Source organism: Pleuronectes platessa, chromosome 4 (assembly GCF_947347685.1).
Source record: "Pleuronectes platessa chromosome 4, fPlePla1.1, whole genome shotgun sequence".
Taxonomy (NCBI): domain Eukaryota; kingdom Metazoa; phylum Chordata; class Actinopteri; order Pleuronectiformes; family Pleuronectidae; genus Pleuronectes; species Pleuronectes platessa.
In genome coordinates this window covers 28231291-28252826 of record NC_070629.1, presented here as the reverse complement: position 1 = coordinate 28252826, position 21536 = coordinate 28231291, and the positions used below count along the sequence as shown (strand labels likewise).

The window sequence follows — 21536 nt, the reverse complement described above, 5'->3', positions numbered from 1 at the left end:
CCCGTCTTTTGTGATCCCTCTGTCCCTTCAGCTGGACTCATTGTTTATCATGTGGTGACATCAGTGGGTAACTGTGATTAACAGGCTCCAGCGTGGTTTCTCATCAGGGGATATCAAGCGTGCTAATCTGAGGGACCTCTCGGTTAACCCTCGCTCCGGCGCCGGGACGCCTCGTGATGATAACGCACCAAAACAGCAGCTATCAGGTTTATTTAAGAGCAAACAGACGCTGGCTGAATGTCACCTTCATCCACGCAGACCACAGCCGAGGAGACTTCACCAGCAAACTGAGTAAACTCCACGAGGCCCAATGAGGAGGAGGAGGAGGCTCTGAAAACGCTCCATTTATTCCTCATTAATTCACATTTTTATCTCTTTTCATTGAGATGGACCAGAGGAGTCTTTTTTTTTTTCCTAAAAGCCGAGCCTGAAAAGAGAAGAACTTAAGGATGGACTCCAGCTTTTTGAAAGAAAGGAACAGAGACAAGAGAGAGAGGGAGGGAGGGAGGGAGAGAGGGAGAGGACTAATCCCATTAGGGTGGCAGCTAAATGATTTGTTCCACTGGGAGAAGGGTAGATAAAAAGGTGCGTATGGGGAAGGAAGGAAGGAAGGGGGGAGAGGAGGGAGGACAGTAGCCTTGAGGCACAAACCTCCTCCTCAAGGGAAACCCTTTCTCCTCCTCTCCCTGTGTCAGCAGCCCCGGGCGTCCTCACTGACGGGCCTCCACACGCCACTTTACTCCCAAAAATCTGATTTGTTCCCAAGGGGGAAGCGACAAGGAAACGGGAACAAAAGAGATCGTGCAAGTGGAATCGGGGCAAAACCGTGACCGCATCAGAGAGCCACGGTTTTAAATAAACGTTTTTATAAACAAGCCAAAAGGAAACTGCAACTATTAATATCTATTTCTATTCGATCTCATTCGGTTCATACATGTCCAGTCTACACAGAAAGGCCTGATATCAAGTGACACGTGGAAAAAAAACGGAACCACAGACTCAAACGGTCTGTGAGAGGTGTGTTCTTCATCACTGACAGGCTACTGACACTTGAGCTGTGTCCATCCTCCAAGAACAACAACATGGAGACTCCCTGTCTTCGTACAGTGAACCCCCCCCCCCCCCCCCCAACGGCTTCAGGAAGCAGTAAAAACAGCAAATGGGGGTGTTTTTCCAAGAGAGAGAAGAGACAGGGGAAGGGCTTGATTTAACAGATAAGGTAAATAAATGATCAGCTCCATCATCTCAAAGGGTTAATGATGTTTTCTCAGGTTTCTTATTCCCTCATTACAAATTGTTATGTCATCACAATGTGTAATTTGAAAGAAAATTCTAAAAAATTCATCATATGTAAAAGAAATCAGAATATTTGTATTAACGTCAGCCTAACTCTTTTAAAACCATAACAAACAAATGCCAAATATATTCTGGTTCCACTTCTCAAAAGTTTAAGTACTTTATAAAATTACTTATTTAAGTATTGACTCCTTATGGCAGGACGTCACATCAGGTTCTGAGAAATATCGACAAGTATTTGGTTTTTAGGGAAACTTAATAGACTAAATGCTCAATAAATTCAAATATATTGACAAATTAAACAATAACAAAACTTTATTTGGTTTTGTTTCTTCTGTTATACTGATATGAATGAGATAGAATTAGACAAACTACACAAAGAAAGAAATCCGTCTGTTCCGTGTCTGAGAAGATAAAAGGTTTGAATTCCCAGCCGTGGTCGTGCAAAGGAAGCTGTAATAACTGTGGGACTAACCAATGACTTCCTCGTCATCCTTTTCATTATCTTGGCCTCGGCTCGCGGTCACGGGGTCATAGGCTATGAAAACAGTAGCATGCCTCATAGGTATAATGCAACACATTGTATTATGTTGGCAGTGCAGGGGTGAGGGGGCGAGGAAGGGTTTGGGGGAGGGGCTGTCTTCCCAGTGGGAGTCATCCTGGTCAACAATGGCAGTTACATTCCACTGGAAACACTGTGGCACTATGGCTGCCCTCCGTGTGCCGGGAGGATCCCCACTTCCACCAAAACAAAGGGATTAACTACCGCGGTATTCTGGGAATTTTCCACGTCACTTTTTGGAGGGGGGGGGGGGGGAATACAGAAAAACAACAACTCGTGAAAAATTATTCATAATGTGTCGTGCTTTGTTGGACAGACATGGTTTTTTTTCTCAGCTCTGAAAGCAGAAAAACATATTCCTAGTTTGCCAGGTTCCCACAGATCGGTGAGAAACGTGACACACGCTGACAGAACTTACAGTATTTCAAATTACCTTCGCTGGAGAAGTTATGTTTTTAATCATTACAGCAGGTTTTTTGTTAGCACGATTACAATGAAAGGAAGCCGTGTGGGTGAGGGAAGAACCATCAAATTAAAGGTTTTCTGAGAATACTGCAGGTCAAGTAGTGGGAGTAAAAGCTTTATCTTGGGGCTACTGATACAAAGACTTAAACACTATGAAGTGGTACTTGTATACATAGCAGTGTACTCCTAAATTCATCATTTTATTTGTTGGATTTAGACATCTGCGTTCATGCATCCTTTAAAATCAGCAATTTGCCACAATCCTTTGAGACGCACTCCTGATCTCCTCATTAGCTAAATGAAATGTATATAGTGAGAAATGTTATAGTTTAAACTGGTGGAGGTTTAAAACACAAACACTCACAACCTCCATGTTTGAGTTTAAAATGTGGTTCAGTGTTTTTAGCCTTTTCTCAGGAATCAGTGGCTTTAATCTAATGTTTCATCTCTTGTCCACTATCCTGCAGTTTGAGTTTCTGAAGAACATCCACACATCACCAAGCGTCTCTGAGACAGAAGACAGCCGCCGTCCGGGAACAAATATTGACCTGACTGGTTGGTTACCCCTGCTCCACTATTATTAATATTATTATTATTTCAGTTCAGCACAAGGTAAGGAACAATCATCAGTTGCTGTCGGGGAGGTTTTGGTGGCAGATGTCCCTGAATATGCATGTGAACAGGATGGAAGCGGATGAGGGGAGGGGGGGGGGGGGGGGGGGGGGAGAAGACATCACCATGTCTGTTTGGTTCTTTTAGCTAAATGTTTATATATATATATATATATATATATAAACCATTTACACTTTATATATATATATATATATATATATATATATATATATATATATATATATATATATATATATATATATATATATATATATATATATATATATATATATATATATATATATATATATATATATATATATATATATATATATATAAACTCATTAAGCAGGTTTTTCATGTTTTGACCAGAGACACACCGACAAAAGTGTTTTGTTTCTGCAGAGTAAACATGAGCATGTAATATAATGAAGTAATCTCCAGTTTGCAGAGGTCACAGTTATGAGACAATAGAATCTCACTTTGTCGTTTGTGTAATTAACATGAGACGCTGTCGTTGTGTTTCCATACGACTGAAAAAGCACAATCTCTGATTTGAATAAACAGAAGAGGGACTCACAGCTTCCTGTGGACCTGGTGTGGTGATAACGTATCTCAGTGCTACACAAACATCTTTAGATGCCCTCCAGTAAAAGGCAACACAAACCATTTACACTTTTAGTGTGGACAACTGACGCAAGCCTATTGGGAGCAAGCTAGTCGGACTGGGATTGGACAAATTCTAAATGATATTTGTGTGAGGTCACAACTGGTTTTATGAGGAGTTCTGTCTGATTATGAAACTGTGACAGGACAAATGGGAGGACAGCAGGTCACCAGCAGCCTCCATCTCCCAGTCCCAGCCCCCAGTCGGTCAGGATAGATCAGGGAACCAGTGGCCCAGCGCTGCCATGGAGACCTGCCCCTCACTCTGTGGAAACTGTAACTTGAGCCACGGCCATTGTCCCACTGTCTTCACCACAGTGCTACAGGCAAAGATTCGAGTCACACGGTCAAACACGGACGCTCAACAGCAAACCGAAGCCTTTATCACCACGAAGCTGCAAACACCACACGTCCAGTGAATTGTCTGTGAGCCCACGGCCCACACAGTTTGTGTTTGTCTGTAATTAACGTGGCATGTTGAATTGCGTTCTCTCCTGTATATGCAGCCTCATATTAAAAACAGTGCGCTGACAGCAGGGCCCCGTGTGCACTGAGGCTTCGGCCCCCGGCAGATAAGACCAGTGCTGCCACCAGGGAGTCAATCTCCACTGTAAACAAAGCCCCGCCGAGCGCCAGAGGAAATAATTTACTGCTGCAGTTTAACAGTTTACCGAGAAACGCCTGACCTCCTTCGGGAAGATGTACATACACTCACTCAGAGGCACGAGGCTGCAGATGGTTTTAACTGAGACTTTGCTTCCGATCTTAGCACCAGACCTGAGTTTCATTTACCTGTTTGAGTTCTGTACTGGTTTGTCACACACCGGTGGCAAATTAAATTAGGGGGGAAGTTCTTCAAACAGGTGAAGTGTGGCACGAGGCCTCCACTTCAAACAGGAAGAAAGTTATGATAATTTTGGAACAGTTCAAAAATGTGGAGCTGAGAATCAGGCACTGTTTGTCCCCAACTGTCTCAGAGACGACACAATTACCAGTTTAAATCAATTTCAATGATTAATCAAACCCTTGTGACAAAGACATGTAAGTGAGGTTTGATATTTAACAGTTTAACCATGAACTTTATGTTTTATATAAGGTATCAGCAAATCACAGACCCTCTGTTTAGTGGACAACCCTCTTTACCTCCTGAGCCACAGCCGGGCAAACCGTTTGTTCTGTATAATAGAAAGTTGTCATACTGGTGCATACTGGCAAACAACCACTGATGCCAGTCTGTCTGTTAAGGACTCATATCTGCCAATATCATGAAGACAACCCATAAATCGTTCTGACTCTAATCACCATCATCCGTCTCAACTTGTGCAGCAGTTTGTGCGTTTCAGTAACACACAACTTGTTTGGAAAGTGGAAAGTTACACACGGTTGTAAGCAGCAAAAAAAAAAAATGTATAAAGTTCTATATTCCTCAAAACGGGCAACATTTACACTGATATCAGCTGAATCCAAACCAAACTGCCAGCTGCCATGTGCACAGTCAGAAGGTGGAGGCTCAGTCGGCCGTGAGGTCAGAGTGACTGGCTCTTCACTAGGAATGTGTCAGGCAGCAGCTGTAGACACAACAGACCCCCCCCCCCCCCCCACCACACCCCACAGACAAAACCTTAAACCAGACCCTCGTCCTAGTTCACACCATCGACCCTCTCACAGATCTCAAATCTGCTGCTCTGACTGTTTCTTTCCCCACGAAAAACAACAATCACATCAACAACAGCAGTTTGGTGAAGCTTCAGTATTTGTCAGATGACACAGTAGCAGAAACATTATAGTATCATCATTTCCACATATTATAACCAACAGTATAATATAGCAAGAAATGCAACATGCATCTTAATAAACTGGCTTTGGGTCTGTGTTTGGGATCATATTCAGAATGAGGCGTATATACGTGGAACATGAGACATTATAATAAAAGAAGTTTTCATATCCCAGTTTACATAATTAGTACAGTATCCATGTTTCTTATGATCAGCATGTTCAGTACCTCACAGAAGGTTTAGGAACCTGAACACAGTGATAACGTGTCACGGTCTCCTGGTGGAGGTCGGAACCGACATCAACTCCCCCGAGGGATTCAAACCTGATAAACAAGGTCCTGAGATATTTACATAATAGGATTCTGAGAGAACGAATTCTGTAATTTGTACAAAGAAACCCTCAACTGTTAAAATATTAATGTTTTTATTCAACATGACCAACAAGTCCTATTTTGGTGCAGAGGATTCAAATTATGAATTGATTCACCAGGCAGCCTGTGTGAATTAGACAGTTTCAAAGATTGTGTCCTCTTGGTATTTGCCGTTATCTTTAAAATAGAGATACTAGTTAAACGCAGCCTTTATCGGCTCAATGAATAACAAACAAAAAGTGTTGGCATCAGCAGGTTACACGGTTATGGATCTAACCAACTCAAAAACATAATTTTCACTCACCTTCCTCGTTCTGCAAAAGTTACTTCGCGACTGCATTTCCCTTCAGCTGCGACTGACAGAGAGCTCCCAGTGCCACCAGAGAGAAAACATCCCAGAGAGAGAAGTGGGATTAGCATGGAGACGTCACCCGGCGGTGTCTCACACAGCCGAGCACCAGCCAATCGCAACACAGCCGCTCAGACACCACACACACTGTGTAACCTGACAATACCAGCCAGCGAGGGAGCCTGCAACATGAGCAGGCTGGTGACCAGTGGGCCGAGGGTGTGGGCTTCTCCCAGCAGTCAACACAAGCATCCAGGAGATGAACTCAGCCGCTCTGGAGAGTTTGGGGCCAACGCTGCTCTAGGCAAGGTTTCTAACACGGTGCACCTTTCCTCTCGTTAAAGCGAGACTACGCCCAACATCTATTATTTCAGATTTAAACCCACCATCTCCCTCGGGGGGGGTTCTGGTTAAACCCTGTTAAACGTGAGTTGATTTATAGTGAGAAAAGAAAAGAGGAGCATTAAACCCAATTATCAATAAATGTGCTCGTCTTCTTAATCAATCATTTGCTCTATAAAAAGTAAACTGGTGTCATCTTGCTCTCGTCTGTGCAGAGTGGTTTACGATGAGGAGCCACGGTGCGATACACAAGCTCCACCCACTGCAAGTCAGACTCAGCTGTCAATCACACGCACAAAAGCTCTTTAGAAGAATAATGTAAAGCAAAGAGACTATACATAAAGAAATCCTCCCACTATCCAGAAACAAAGCCAAACCACCCAGAGTCTGTGTGTACCCACATCTCGGGTCAGGCTCAGCTGTCAATCATGACATGTCACTTTGTTTACAGAGCATCAAATTATTAATTAAAACCAAATTTAGGAGAAGAAAAAAAAAGCCCCTGAACATACAAGTGTGATAAGAACGGACCAAAAAGGAGAAAACTACCTTTATCAACATTTTATGCAACATGCACTTTGAATTTGTTGTTTGGTCCATGTGCCATCCACTAACAAGGAGGAGGCGGGGCTAACAATTGGGTTCCTTATTTCTAGATATATTTAAGACATATTCTGTGTTGTAAATATTAATAAAACTGACAAATGCAAATGTTCTCACTAAAATACGACTGTACATTAGCAGAATGGGGTATTTGTGGTAACAGGGCTCGTGTGCCACCCGCTCGTGGGCAGCTAGCGCTCCTGATACGGGTTCAGTTCTGTTTGAATCGACTCAAACCGCCTTCTTGTGAAACACTAACCTGACAAGCAAAGTCTGTGCACGCCTACATAGCTGAGGGATTATCACAGGATCCCTTTAACCCCCGACTTCACTTTGCACCTGCATTGTCTTGATTAGTGTACAAGAAGCAGGCGGGGTTCTTCTCTCCTCTCCTCCCCCCCCGGTTCAGACGACCCGCCTCTCACCAGTGGAGATGAGTGGGATAATGAGGAGCTGAGGGGGCTTCTACAAACGGACACTTCCTCCTGACGCACGCGGCCCTGGAGGTTTGGAATGTGAAAGTTCTCGATGTTTTGTCGATCTCTATCGTTTCTGCGGCTTGAAGACGGAGAGACACAAGCGCCAGGACTTGCAGGAGTCTAACATGACCCAGTCACAACAAAGGCACGACTGGTTTAATCCCTGGCAAATGCCTCGGATGATACTGGACACCATGGGGCAAGGCAGGAAGTCCCACCAGCACCTGAGGCAGCTGGTTCACAATCTGCATTATGGAGGCATTTGCGGTTTCTGCCGAGTTCAATCAGAGAGGGAAAAACCACTTAAAAGAATCCTGACTGGAAAAGTGGAGTTAATGGTCACGGCACAAATTCCATATGGACAGTTAGTGGTTCCCATAAATTATCTAGACTCTGGCTCTCTGCCATGTTCTAATTCCTCCTGTCACAGTTTCATAATTGTAATATTGTAGTATAGCTGTGTGCAGCCCAATTTGAGATGTGCACTCTATCATCCATAAAGTTGTATCCATGCAGACAGACCTCATAGCCTCAGCTGCAGATGTGCATGTGCACGCGATGCAGTTCCTCCTTCTGCATTGTGCATGTGTGAAAGGCAGACTGGGGGTAAACCAGGGAGTCAATTCACCGTCTCTTACCAGTAGGTCACGTCTGAAGATGGCTGTGGATTGAATGAATTCTGTGGGAAACACTGCAGTCAACAGCTAAGTGCACGAAGGAGCTGTGGGCATTTGAATTTGAACACTTTCCCTTCACTGCAGCTCTGCCTGGGAGCAAAATCCACAAAAACAGCAGAAGCTGCTTCTTCTTCTTCTTTTCGGAATGTGATCGTAAATAAAATCAGCTTTTCCCTCAAAGCGTGGGTTAGGCACTGAGGGATAATTGGAGTTCGCTGCCTCCCCACATTCCGTTTTATCTGGCATTCTTCCCATCGTGGTTAAAAATCAAAACAATCCTTTTCAGCAAGCCAAGTCAGGAACTGTGCCGCTACTCCAGGGTTAGTTTCTGATGTGCAATTAATTTAATTTACAGGATCAACACATCCACTGCAGCAGAGACAAGAAAAACCCAAAGCACGAAGGTTGACGTTGAGCCGGTTTATCTGTACATCTAAAAAAAAAAAAAACGCTTTCATCGACCATCAGGGCTGATCTATATGATCTATACAAACAAACATGGAGGAGAGTGAACGTGACTCAATGTGGGGATTCTGAACCAGAGAAGGACTCATCCCCACAAAACCAGGAGCGGCTGCAGGTTTGGTTCCAGACCTGGCACTATAATAAAATAAACAGGGGCCACTTCTGTCACATGTACACAAACAATGTTTTCATAATTTTGATAAATATGACACTGAACGTTCCCAAAAGCAGATTAGAACACCATTAATCTCTTTAATCACCATCACATGAATCAAAAGGTCCTAACAGTACAGTTGAGTGTTCAAAACAAACTCCAGACTCAGACTCGGCGAGAAGTCTTTGCCAGCGGCACAACACATGGCAAAGAAACATGAAGACAACCGCTGCTCTAACAACTTCCATCTGTAAAGATAAGGCCCCAATTCACACGCCCTTTATCAAGATGTGAGATCTTGGTCAAATATCACAGCAATAAGTAGCAATTGCCTTTTGTGTTAACATGGGATCAAAGTTATTCAGTTAGGTATCTAGCTACTACTCAGAAAACTATTATAGGGAAACTTTCTAAACAAAAATCTTCTGTGAGGAGAAGAGAAAAACATTCGTGGTCTCATTTACACCAAATTAATTTTCAAATAGCAAATATCAATGCTTCCTCCTGAACATGTGTGATATGAACGAGCCCATAGTGACCGAGCGGAGGCCTGAAGGCAGGAGCAGGGGGATTAACATACCGGGAAACAAAACATCTTTGTGAAACACACTTCAAGGTTTTGGCCGGGGGTTAATCCGAGCCGCACAGAGAAATACCTTCACTCATTCATGTTCACCGCCACGATGCTCCTCACAAACTGAAACCTGGAGCAGGTTGAAGCCTGCACGAGGGAACCGGCCAACACCTCTCCAGAACAACACAGGCTGAAACAACTAGATTATCAAAAGAGATGAAATCCCATCCGGGTCCAGAGGAGGGAACGTTTCAGTTCAGTTTTTTTTGTGGACATATTCTTGACAGGTAAACATGACAGTTTGTGGGCGTGGAGTTTCTCTTTGAGCCAATAAGTGACGCACCAGGAGAAACCCAAGCCTCCGAGTCGACCACTGATGGGTTCTTAAGCTCCACAGGCCTTAGAGGCAAAGAGAGGTTATCAAGTCGACCATCAGGGAGACAATGGCTTCTGCTCATTCAGCGATTATGGGGTTCAAAAGAGCATTGGAGCTAATTAACGAGACGGAGAGAAAGCTGGGCCGCGTGAACGTTCAGTGGATGGATATTTCTCAACGAGCAAAGTGGATGATAAATGGACATTTCTTTTAGTTCATTAACATCTCTACCACGAGGGGGCAAAAAGTTTGACATCATGTTGAGTACTTTGATTTCTCTCAGGATCCTTAAATCTGTAGGCAAAATATGATGCAAAGGCCAGTAGCCAGCTAAATTAGCTTAGCATCACTGCAGCTACATCTCCACCTACTTGCACTATTCAGAAATGAAGATAAGTTACCACAGCCTCCCCAGTAGAGAACCAGTAACCATACTAGAAAAACTAACACTTGACCATTGTCCTCTGATTTAGTCTGGTCCCAGTCCCTAACATGGAGGAGGCTGGATTTATAACTTTGTGCAGCCTGCAGCCCTTTGAAAATCATTTGTGTGCGCATTACAAAGTAAACAACTTTAATGTTTGTATTCTGTGTTTTACACTCCTGGTAACATCTGCACATTAAAAAGCCGAACCCCAACTCACACAAACCCATCACAGGTCTCCACCCCGGCTCTGTTAAGCTTCTAAATCCAGGAAGTGCTGATTTGAAAAGATTATTGCAAAGTTCTGCCAGTGCTTTGATCAGCCGAATAATGACCGAAAACAATGTGGTGCCGGCCTGGCAGCTGCCCCGGGCCGCGGCAAATCTTTTAGGAGGATTCCCCGGAGCTCGACTTCACCTTTATGTTTTTATCATGTTCAAATACCGAATTTACAGTCTGCTCTGCTGCACCTTATTTTATATCTTCCAGGTAAATGCTTGTTGGAAAATGGTGTGATATTTATTTAACCTAATCCGACATCTCACTTCACAGTTAAGTTTTCATTAAATATTCTTCGGGGCAGTTCTCCGTAAGGTTTGTTTTCTGGAAAGTGAGTTTTGGGAGATTTACTATATAAAGTAGATTTGATCTGGTAATAACAGGGCAGTCCCTGAGGCTCATGTAGGTTCTCATCCCACACTTAGAAACCTGAGCAGCTGCAACAACTCCCTTCACCTCCACAGCCAGAGCGGTTACCCAGCAGGGGAACTCTCTCAGAAGATACAAAAAAGTACTCGAGTACAGAAAAATCCATCTCTCCAAGTTAAAACACCTCGAAAACTCCCCCGGTATTTTTAGCACTGAAACATGCAAGAGAGGCACAAATGGGACGCGACCACAGACGCACAGATGTTCGACCAGAACTTAAAATTACAACCCAGCACCTCCTCTACCTCAAAATTACAGAGCAAAACACCGCACGGCACAAAAAGTTCACAGCCGGAAGAAGAAGCCCGGGCCGGAGTTGACGAGCAAAGCGATCAGACGGCTCAGCGGAGTGGAAGTCATTTTCTCCAAACAAACAGTGGAGGGACGGGGAGTCGTAATCACAGGGAGGTGGCGGCTGCTGGGGGGGGGGGGGGGGGGCACACATCTGAGCGGTGGAGGCCCGGCTTTGATCATGTGGACAGAAGGCTCGTCTCACCGAGGTGTTAATTGAGAGACCTCTGCCATGTGTCCACAAAAGGCCGAGTGACCTGGTCTGATGATGTGGACCCCGAGGGCCGCTGAGCCTCACGTACCAACCAACGCCAGCCCGTGCTGCCCCCAGATCTGCTTATGTGTTAATGGGAAATGAGGAATGTTCCGTGTGTCGCCGGGGACTTGAACAATGTACAGATTTAACTCTTAAGCTTTTGTACAAAAAGGGCAAATCTGAGCTCAGAGAAATCAGTGGAATAAACAGGAGGCACGTGAGCTGAGGATCTATGTACATATGCTGAGTCATTATCAGTTTAAGATAGAAACTTGTTCAGAAACTGTTTATTTAAAATAAATAAAAACAGACAATACAAATCATCTGTAGTTTAACATTTACACATCTTATTACCAAAACACCTTCCCATAACTTTTTCATACAAAAACACAACGAATCGCAGTAGTTCTGATATGTTTTAAGGCATCAATGTCAAAAATTAAGGACATTTAAATGGTAAATACTGGTTTTTACTCTTGAGTAGAATGTGCAGACAGATGAACAGATTGAAAACACACTGAAGACAGGGTCTGTAAACTTTGTATTTGGGCAAAACAAGACATGTCTGCTGGTTGCAGTGTCCATAACAAGCTCTGTCTCTGCCAAGGGGGAAAAAAACAAGCATCTTAGAGAGATTAAAGTTTATTTCATAAACAAAAACATGATCAGAGGGAAATTCTCACGTTTTTATGAATGAAGACTAGAGATTATCCGATACCAGCTTCAGAAATAACGCAAATACTGAAAAAAAATGCCAGTTCAGGACTTTGGTATCGAGTTAACGACATAAATGAAGTGTGAGGATCAATGTTATATCAGCAAAAAGCAGCCATAACTACTTTTTCCAACAGGGAGTATTCAAAGGTTCACCGAAGACACCACAGGTTGGGACTTTCTGTATCCGAAGGAATGCTTTGTTGGATGAAATCAAGTTTTATTATACGCAAGTGTAGAAAAATGGATTCAGCGAACGAGCCAAAAGTGCCAAACCGGCCGCCAAAGAATTTCATTAGACCACCGTCACAATGCTCATATTCTTCAGCCCTGAAGTATCAATTCACTGCTTTATCTTTCTTTACTTTAAAAAAAAAAAAAAAGTGGGAAAGCCTGAGAAGATGAAGAGCCCTCTGTTTGACCCCCCCCTCAGCTCTTCACCAGCACAATAGGGACCACCATCAAGGTCTACAGCCCAACAACATGCCGCTGCTCCCCCGCCACCAATTCTGAGCAGAAGGTTTGGACACTGGACACCAGATATGGACCATAATACACCATATATCTCAAAGTGGACGACCGCCTCTTTCAGGAGCCTAGAAAGAAGCTTCTGATGGGAGTCATGGGATGTTCTGTGTTTCAAGAGGAGGAATGAACGTGGTGAAAGAAAGAAAGAGAGAATAACCTTGTTTTTTTTTTAGGCACAAGGATGTTTGTGATCCTGGTTTTAAGCTGTTAAATCCCAGGCAAAGATGAGTCAGTGTGGAATCGTGTGATGACGAGGGATTACCAGGTCACATGGGAGGGACGGGTCACCAGCACAGGAGCAGGATCCGTCCAGGAGATGCCACCAACACAAGCCTCAAAAGGGTTATTAGGAGACGGTTGAACGATGTGGTTTCAAACTGCTGACACTCGAGGAAATGTGCGAAGCCAAAAGGAAAGAATAATGGCCTACAGATTTTAAAGGACCCCCCCCCAACCGAGCCAACTGCCTCCTTCTCATAAAAAAAGAGACTGTAAAGTGTGAAGACAAGAACCACCAGATTCCAGAACAGCTGTCCACCTGCAGGCCACTAGTGATTCCTGCTCTACGGGTGCTGGTGTCCCTCGTTCTGTCTCATGTCCGGGGCTGCGTCCTTCAGAGGCTGCAGCTGGAACCTTGTGAAGGCTCCGACAAATGTGTCCTTTCATCGTCCTTTCATCCCCCCCCGGAGAAACAAAGACTCCCACAACTGGATCCTGCCCGTCCCAACGCTTCAGTGACTAACCTATTTTCAAAGAGGTAACTGCACCAAACATTCACTCTGTTGCTGGGGGGGGGCTACCTAAAGGAGGCAGTCTTATTGTGTGTGTGTGGGGGGGGGGGGGGGGGGGGGGGGGGACAGCTCATGTTTGGGCTAACAACTGTTTATAAGGCAAAAAAAAGGTTAAAATCTAATTCCGCCTGTGGGAAAGATTAACATAAGGAACATGAACAAATGTGAAATAAAATTATCTTTATTATTATTATTATCTTTAAGATATTAGAATAAAATAAAGCTTTCAATACTATATTTAGTGAACACGAGTCGGATGCAAAGAGCAATGAGTTAAGTGATTGATATAGACAAGTATAATACAAAATATAAATACTTGTGTATATCAATACACAAGATAAAGTCAGACTGAGGAGAAGTTTAGTAAAGTATTGAATCTTTCATCTTGACGCACACAGACACTGGTGAACGCTGCTTCCTCATTCCATTGACCTCCTTCCCTCAGGGGTCAAAGTTCAACCCATAACTGCAGCATGTGGGCTACTTCAAACATTTCCACGACACCTGCTTGGCGCGAACCTGCTTGTTTGTTCGCGGGAAACGATAGCAAATCTGAGTCTCCCCCCCCACACAGCAGATTAGCACAAGGAGCAGATTCGACAAACACCATATGACTTTAACCATAATCCTACTTAACCAGCAGCGCTTCATGGGATTGTCTGGTCTGGTCCCAGCAGGACCACCTGACCCAGAACACGCACGTACAGGCCACACGGGACTCGAACAGATTGAGAAGAGAAAAGTTCATGCATGCTTTTAAAGATACTTCATCACAAAGTTTAAAGACCCTGCAGCGAGTTGTGTGATCCGCAGCGAGGAGACAGAGATTCACTCACCCGACTTCCGAGCGTCTCTTCTCGGACTTGGAAAGCAGCGTCTCCTCCTCGGGTCTGGTGGTTCTCAAAGGGGAAACTTCAAAGGAGGGTGAACTTTACGTGAAACCAGTCAACATGAGCCCGGTGGCGGACACCACACAGCTCCACACGTCCCGGCAGCTCCTCCACCACCAGCAGCCGGAGCCTCTTTGTACTGGTGCGCCTCTGCGGCGAGTTGTTCCCCGGGCGCACATGCGCAGTGCGGCCGGGGCCCGGAGCAGCTCCGGCTGGATGGAGGCCGCAGGTGGGACAGGTACCTGCCGCCGGGGGGACCCACTTCTCCGGGGGTAGGGAGTCAGAGAGACCTCCTCGTGTGGAGGTAAAGTCCTCCAGGGGAAAACATGGCGATGGGTTATAATAGTTATAATAATTATAAAAATAATTATAATAATGCTGATAATAATGGTGATACATGTAATGTGCATATATCATTTATAATTAGTATATAAATAATAACGTTTATTTCTTTAGCACCTTTCATACAAAGAAATTCAGCTCAGAGTGCTTTACATACAATTTAATAAAAAATAGTGTTAATACGAAATGAAAACATGTTAAAACGTCATTCACATAACAGAGTTTAAGTTACATAAGAACATGTTAAAATTACATTTTAAGAATAGGAGATAAAGAAGTAAAACAATTAATTAAATTAAAAAAAAAAATAAAAACAGAAAAGAGCAAACGTTATAAAAGTGATTAAAAATAGTAAAGCACAGGCAAGTCTAAGATGTAGTTAAAAGCTGAAGTAAAGATAAATGTTTTAAGTTTTCTTTTTAAGACGTTTACTGAAATAGATATCAACATTTCTCTGTGGTTCCTTGTCACAATAAGAGCTGTGTTTTGTTCATTTTAAACGTTAACGTTAAAGTTGATAAAAAATGTCTTTCAAATGTACGGTAAAGGGAAAACCACAGGGTTACAGAAACGAAGAATAATACAGTTATAATTAATAAGATTAATGATAATCCTGGGATGAAAAGACACCTGCATTCACCCAGAGAGAAGATTAGGGCCCCAAAACAGGGGGAGGTCTCCATCTTGTGGTGGTTTTGGGTTCTTACACCATCACTACACTTTAATAATAAACTTTATTTGTTTCACATCTTTCATACAAGAAATGCAGCTCAGAGTTAATTACATAGCAGGAAAGTGTAATATCTCGTTAAAGGCTGAAGGAAAGAGACATGTTTTTAGTTTTCTTATTCGTTTACTGAACTAGATCAACATTTCTCTGTGGCTCCCTGTCACAATAAGAGCTGTGTTTCTGTTCACTTGAACAGTTTATAAAAGTGAAATCATAGGATCACAAAAATATAAAGTAATACATTCATATTTTACAAGATTAATGATGATTCTGGAATCTAGATTCACTCAGAGAGAAGATTAGGACCCAACACCAAGGGGAGGTCTCCATCTTGTGGTGGTTTGTTCAAACAGCATCAAAAAACTTTATTAATAAACTTTATTTGTTTAGCAGCTTCCAGACAAGAAGCAGCTCAGAGTTAATTACATACAATATAGATAACAAATACAGATAGAGAGAGAGTGAGATAGATAGATAGATAGATAGATAGAATGATGGATCGTTAGATAGATAGATAGATAGATAGAATGGTGGAAAGATAGATAGATTGATGGATATATAAATATATTGATATATAGATAGATAGAATGATCGATAGATATATAGAATGATGGATAGATTGATTGATTTATAGATAGATAGATAGATAGATAGATATAACTAGAATGATTGATAGATAGATAGATAGATAGATAGATAGATAGATATTGAAGTTGAAAAGTAAGAGCATGGAGAATGAGAATCTGTTCCTCCTCTCTCTTGTGGACAGGTACACAACCTGTGTTGTGTAACCACTCTGTGTACGCAGGTATGCGGAGCGTCTATCATTCTGCGGGGACTCTTTATCATTTCATCACCGGCACAGTTTGTACAGAGCGGCTCTTGTTCGGTTCCTCCGCCGGGGACCACGCCTCTGCTGCGGCTGTGGATTGGCCCTCGCGTCCCCACTTCCTCCATCGAGTTCCGCCTTTCGGGGCATTTAAGTTCCGCAGCTCGTCCGCTTCCCACCAGGCTGCAGGAGGAGACCAGCCGCTGCCGCCATGTCCGACCGAGGAACCTTCGACACCAACGTGGTCACCATGACCCGGTTCGTCATGGAGGAGGGCCGGAGGGCGAAGGGCACCGGGGAGCTGACCACGCTGCTCAACGCTGTGGGCACGGCGGTGAAGGCCATCTCCAGCGCCGTGCGTAAAGCTGGGATCGCTCACCTGTGAGTACGCACAACACTCACCTGGCAGGGGGTCAGTGGTTCAGGGGTTCGATGCCGCAGCTCTCGTGCACAAACCGGGATAAACACGAGTTGCTCAGTGGAGTTTCGGCTCCTGCATCCACGTTGGCACGGGCTGAGGCAGGAGGTGTCTGAGCCAATCGGGAAACGCATACCTGACGCGCCCACGCCCACTTTTAATGGCATAAGCTCTTTATTCTAACAATCATATTTCTTACTTGAGCAGTCAGTCATGTGCACACTCGTTGTTAGGAACCAGGAGATGAGCATATGAAAGAGAAATCCTCTCGTTTCTGTCCTTCTTTACTGATTCCATCCATCTCTCCTTGTTAAAGACTCACATTAAAGTTCCAATTTCAAAATTGAGGTATTTCCTAAATATTTACAGCCATGTGACTTCATTCAACACAGTACATTTACTTTCTTACTGTGTTCTACCTAATTATTGTATGTAACTGTACTTTAAGTTGATACGACAACGTGTTTTCAGTAGCATCATCTGCAGCATCCTTTATTAAAATGAGGGAGTGTCTTTTTTTGTCGTAAACTAAATGTACAGTAGGCAGAGTTCAGGAGGAAGGAGGCCACACTCTGAGTACTTACTTCACTAAAGAAGTATTGTAATGTGATACTTGTACTGGCATTTTGTCTATTTATTTGTTCTTTTACTTGAAATATCCGAGTACTGTGTTCGTGTGACCTACATGAGCCCAGATCTTGCCTGAGAGACTGATACTGATTCAGCTTGTTCTCCTGCTGTTGATCTAATTCCTCCTTGAATCACGACCCAGCCTCCGCTGTCAGGAAATGCTGAGTCATGCATCTGTTGCTTTTTTTTCAAACCTTATCTCAGCACCAAACTCTAGAGGATGTAACAGAAAACTAGGTATTTGTTAACTTCCATCATACGCATGTAATCTGATCCTGTGTGTAGAGAGAAGTGACTTTGGTTGTTCTTATTGAATTAATATGAAAGTCACCTTTTCTCTTTTCTGCACTTTATCAGTTACGGTATCGCTGGCAGCACGAATGTGACGGGAGACCAGGTGAAGAAGCTGGACATCATGTCCAATGATCTGATCATCAACATGATCAAGTCGTCCTTCACCTCCTGCGTTCTGGTGTCTGAAGAGAACGACAAAGCCATCATCGTAGAGCCGGACACGAGGGTAAGTGTGTGTTTGTGTGTGTGTGTGTGAAGGCATCAACCTCACATGTTAAAACCCAATCAGGGATCTCTGCCTTTACGTTCTCTTAAGACGCCGCTGAGCTCAGAAAACCGGCTTTTATTTATTGAGGATCCCGTTTCTGGAACTGGATCGTCCACATTTCTCCTGCTGAATCTAAAACGTCTGTTATTCAAATGAGAGGATCCTCTCAGGATCAGGCTCAGCTGGCTCATGTGGTGTGACACGACCTTACACCTCTCTCTCCTGTGTCACTACTCTGGTGTGACTGGGAGAGGTGTTGGGCTAGTGGCAGAAACTTGGACTATGGGCAGAGAAGGTCTCTGGTTCGTCTCTGGTTCGACTCCACGGAGAAACAACAAAAAGACGAACCTGGATTGATCTGTCCAAAAATCCAAGAGGATTCTCCCTACCCTGTCTAGTGCCCCTGAGCAAGGCACCTTACTCCCCCAACATCTGCTCCCCGGGCGCTGTAGATGGTCGCTCACTGCTCTGTGTGTCCTGCACCAGATGGGTCAAAAGCAGAGGTTAAATTTCCCTACCTGCATGAGTGTGCCTGTGCATGTGTTTGGGACTAATAAATGCATCTTAATCTTAATCTTAATCTGTGTCGACCCTCCGTGTCCGGATACATTCCTGACATTTTCTAGAGCTGTTCCTCCCTCCATCCCTCGACTAACATGTCTGGAAAAAAGCCTGAATGAGCCAAAGTGAAAATACAGCGAGTGGACATGATGACAAAGTTTCTCACACGCTACAGAGATTAAAGTGGACCAAAAACAATTAGCTCAGGACGTTAAAGAGAAGCAATACACTGAGATATCAACTTCCAAAGACAACTACAGCTTTTAGTGATAAGAGCCGAACCCAGTGTCGACGTGCTATAAACAAAAAGAAGTGGTCCTGCAGCTTTGTCCTGTCCTGCCTCCTGCTGCTCTCCTCAGTTAATGTCCAGCTCGTGACTTTGTCTCTGCAGAATACACAGGGCTCGTACGGTCATGGAAAACCTGGAAAAGTCATGGAATTTTTAAAATGTGTTTTTCCAGGCCTGGAAAAGTCATGGAAAAAAATAATCTCCCAAAAGTTTTGGAAAAGTCATGGAAACTTGTTATAATCCTATATATTCATGTCGTTCATTTACGCTGTGTTTTATATAATTTATATGCTTTTAAAGAAATATGCTCAAAAATATAAGCAGGCATACTTAGGTTTGTGTCATTTAAGGTATACTGTATGCCTTGGAATTCTAATTTTTAGTTTAATACTACATTTTGTCACTTGTTTGTGTATACATCGAGATTTCACAAAATGTTGGGTCATGGAAATTTGGTTTAAAGTCATGGAAATCCATTGGTCAAAATGTGTATGAACCCTGAATACATGAGTAACTCCTTTGCACTATCGTCTTCCAGGGAAAGTACGTTGTGTGCTTCGATCCTTTGGACGGCTCGTCCAACATCGACTGTCTCGTCTCCATCGGCACCATCTTTGCCATCTACAGAAAGGTAATGACCAAAGTTTTTCTTTTGTAACTTCCCCCAGCTCACTTCACAACTCCAGGAACGAGAAATGTTAAAACTATCACTCTTCATTGAAAGCAAATTGTTATTCCCCTCAGATCACAGATGACGAGCCCGGTGAGAAGGACGCGCTGCATCCCGGCAGAAGCCTCGTGGCAGCCGGCTACGCCCTCTACGGCAGCGCCACCATGGTCGTGCTCTCCACCGGCCAAGGAGTCAACTGCTTCATGCTCGACCCAGTAAGTGCTCTCTGTCTTCTTTCAGGGTTTTCTGTGCACATGACGTAGAGGGTAACCATCGCTGCTTTCCGCTCACCAGGCAATCGGAGAATTTATCCTGGTGGATCGGGACGTGAAGATCAAGAAGCGAGGGAAGATCTACAGCTTGAACGAAGGCTACGCAAAGTACTTCGACCCCGCCGTCACGGAGTACCTGCAGAAGAAGAAGTTCCCCGAGGTAACGCTGACATCACCACGCGGGGGGGGGGGGGGGATGATTCGAGCTCAGTAGATCCTGGTGGTGGATGTCACTGCAGAAGTGAACTAACTACTGAGGTGTTTTTAAAACCCTTCCAGGACGGCACTGAGCCCTATGGTGCCCGCTACATTGGTTCCATGGTGGCAGACGTTCACCGAACACTGATGTATGGAGGCATCTTTTTATACCCGGGCAATGTGAAGAGCCCCAAGGGAAAGGTAAGGTCCAGTAACTGCTTCCTCCTCGGAATACAGTTTGAATCTTAAAGTCAGGATGGCACCGTACAACTGTTTCCTTAAATTCAATAAAACTAAACACTCATATCAGTCTTCTAAATATGTCTGGATTATTTTTAAATGCTCCCTCTTGTTATCACAATGATAAAGAAAGTGATTTATAAAAATCCTGAACGGGTCAAGGGACCACAAGTATTTAATATAAACATTCATATACTTTTTGGAACTTTTTAAGAAGCAGTTTAGTTCACGTTTCACTCGCGGTGACATTGAGACTTTCAGCCGTTCTCAAGGAGGAAGTTCCATGAAAAGAAAAGTTCTTTGTTCAGCCTCTTTGTTTGTAAGAGGAGAACTTACCAGAAGACGGTGTCACAATGTCCTTTCTTCACCGTCCACATCCTTCCAGTGTTTGCAAGACTGAGCCGAAAGTGAGAAATAACGTCTTGAAATAAGGTTTCGAGAAATGTCCAAGAAGAGTTCAAATTGTAAAGGAATGAAGAACGATAACAATCAAACGCTCTCAATAGCTGAATGTTTACGTTTTCAGAACTTGCGCTGGGAGCTTACAAAGAGTGTGTGACTTGATTAGTCGGTCGAATCTACAGCGTCTCAATGTTTCTGCTTCTCCTTTACTATCAAATAAGTATAAATGTGTATACTTAATAAATCTCCTTTCCGAGTTTGACTAAAATCTCCCCCCCCCTCTTCCTTGAAAGCTGCGGCTGCTGTACGAATGCAACCCCATGGCCTTCATCATCGAGCAGGCGGGGGGCATGGCCTCCACCGGATTAGAGAACATCCTGGACATCCAGCCGGAGAGCATCCACCAGCGGGCTCCCGTGGCCATGGGCTCCCCGGAGGACGTGCTGGAGTACATCGCCATCTGCCAGAAGCACGCCAAGAAGTGAGACCACACCGACTCTTCACTGTCCGGCCTTAAGAAGAAACCTTGTATCTCCCGTCGGTCTGAGAAAGTTGTGCTTTTAAAAAAATCTTAATGTAAATGTATTTTGAATCGTGTGTTATGGCGTTTGAGAAAGTTTCTCCAGGCCTGAAGTTTACAGTTACAAGGTTTTCATGCCTCAGCCGCCATGTTGCTGTTCTGCTTATAGAAAACTGCTGGAAGAAGATGGTTCTGGGAAAAACATGAAAACTGTGTAATACAACACAAACCAGCAAAGACCAAAAATGTGAAGAAAAAAACAAACAAAGAATTCCTCCTGTTTACCTCCAGCTGTGCCTTTTAATAAAATAAACATTCTAGACGTGTGAAGGACCAAAAAACAACAACTTATATGCAAAACAAAAACCCTGATGCCTTTCCAGTGTGTAAACAAATGCTGTTTGAAATGATCAATAAATTCAAACGGGTCTATGAAGGAAAAGTAGAGTGATTCTTTTTTTTTATTCCTCCTCTGAGGCAGCATATGTTCAGTTTGTCTTTAACG

At 43.7% G+C, this 21536-nt stretch overlaps 2 protein-coding genes across 3 annotated transcripts in view; one reads left to right on the top strand and one right to left on the bottom strand.

The window, feature by feature from the left end:
• kank1a (KN motif and ankyrin repeat domains 1a) overlaps window positions 1-14506 on the bottom strand; it is a 46460-nt gene extending 31954 nt beyond the window's left edge. The window contains exon 1 of one of the 2 annotated variants that reach the window (XM_053420583.1): window positions 14315-14506. The gene's annotated coding sequence lies outside the window, so the exon portion shown is untranslated. Of the gene's footprint in view, window positions 1-6051; window positions 6235-14314 lie in introns of those variants that run through there. The other variant, XM_053420584.1, reaches the window with a different exon arrangement.
• A 1936-nt stretch (window positions 14507-16442) lies between these two features.
• On the top strand, window positions 16443-21473 carry fbp1a (fructose-1,6-bisphosphatase 1a). Its single transcript, XM_053421380.1, has 7 exons — window positions 16443-16650; window positions 17675-17837; window positions 19268-19360; window positions 19474-19614; window positions 19694-19831; window positions 19951-20070; window positions 20805-21473. The coding sequence occupies exons 1-7, from the start codon at window positions 16481-16483 to the stop codon at window positions 20994-20996; spliced, it is 1017 nt and encodes a 338-aa protein (XP_053277355.1). The 5' UTR covers window positions 16443-16480; the 3' UTR covers window positions 20997-21473.
• The last annotated feature ends 63 nt before the right edge of the window (window positions 21474-21536 follow it).

What these genes read in the sequence shown, in the direction of transcription:
- fbp1a (XM_053421380.1), top strand. Translation starts at nt 16,481, where the DNA reads ATGTCCGACCGAGGAACCTTCGACACCAACGTGGTCACCATGACCCGG. An exon ending in AGAAGAAGAAGTTCCCCGAG is followed by an intron (nt 19,832 to 19,950) that starts GTAACGCTGACA and finishes AAACCCTTCCAG; the next exon opens with GACGGCACTGAGCCCTATGG. An exon ending in TGAAGAGCCCCAAGGGAAAG is followed by an intron (nt 20,071 to 20,804) that starts GTAAGGTCCAGT and finishes CTTCCTTGAAAG; the next exon opens with CTGCGGCTGCTGTACGAATG.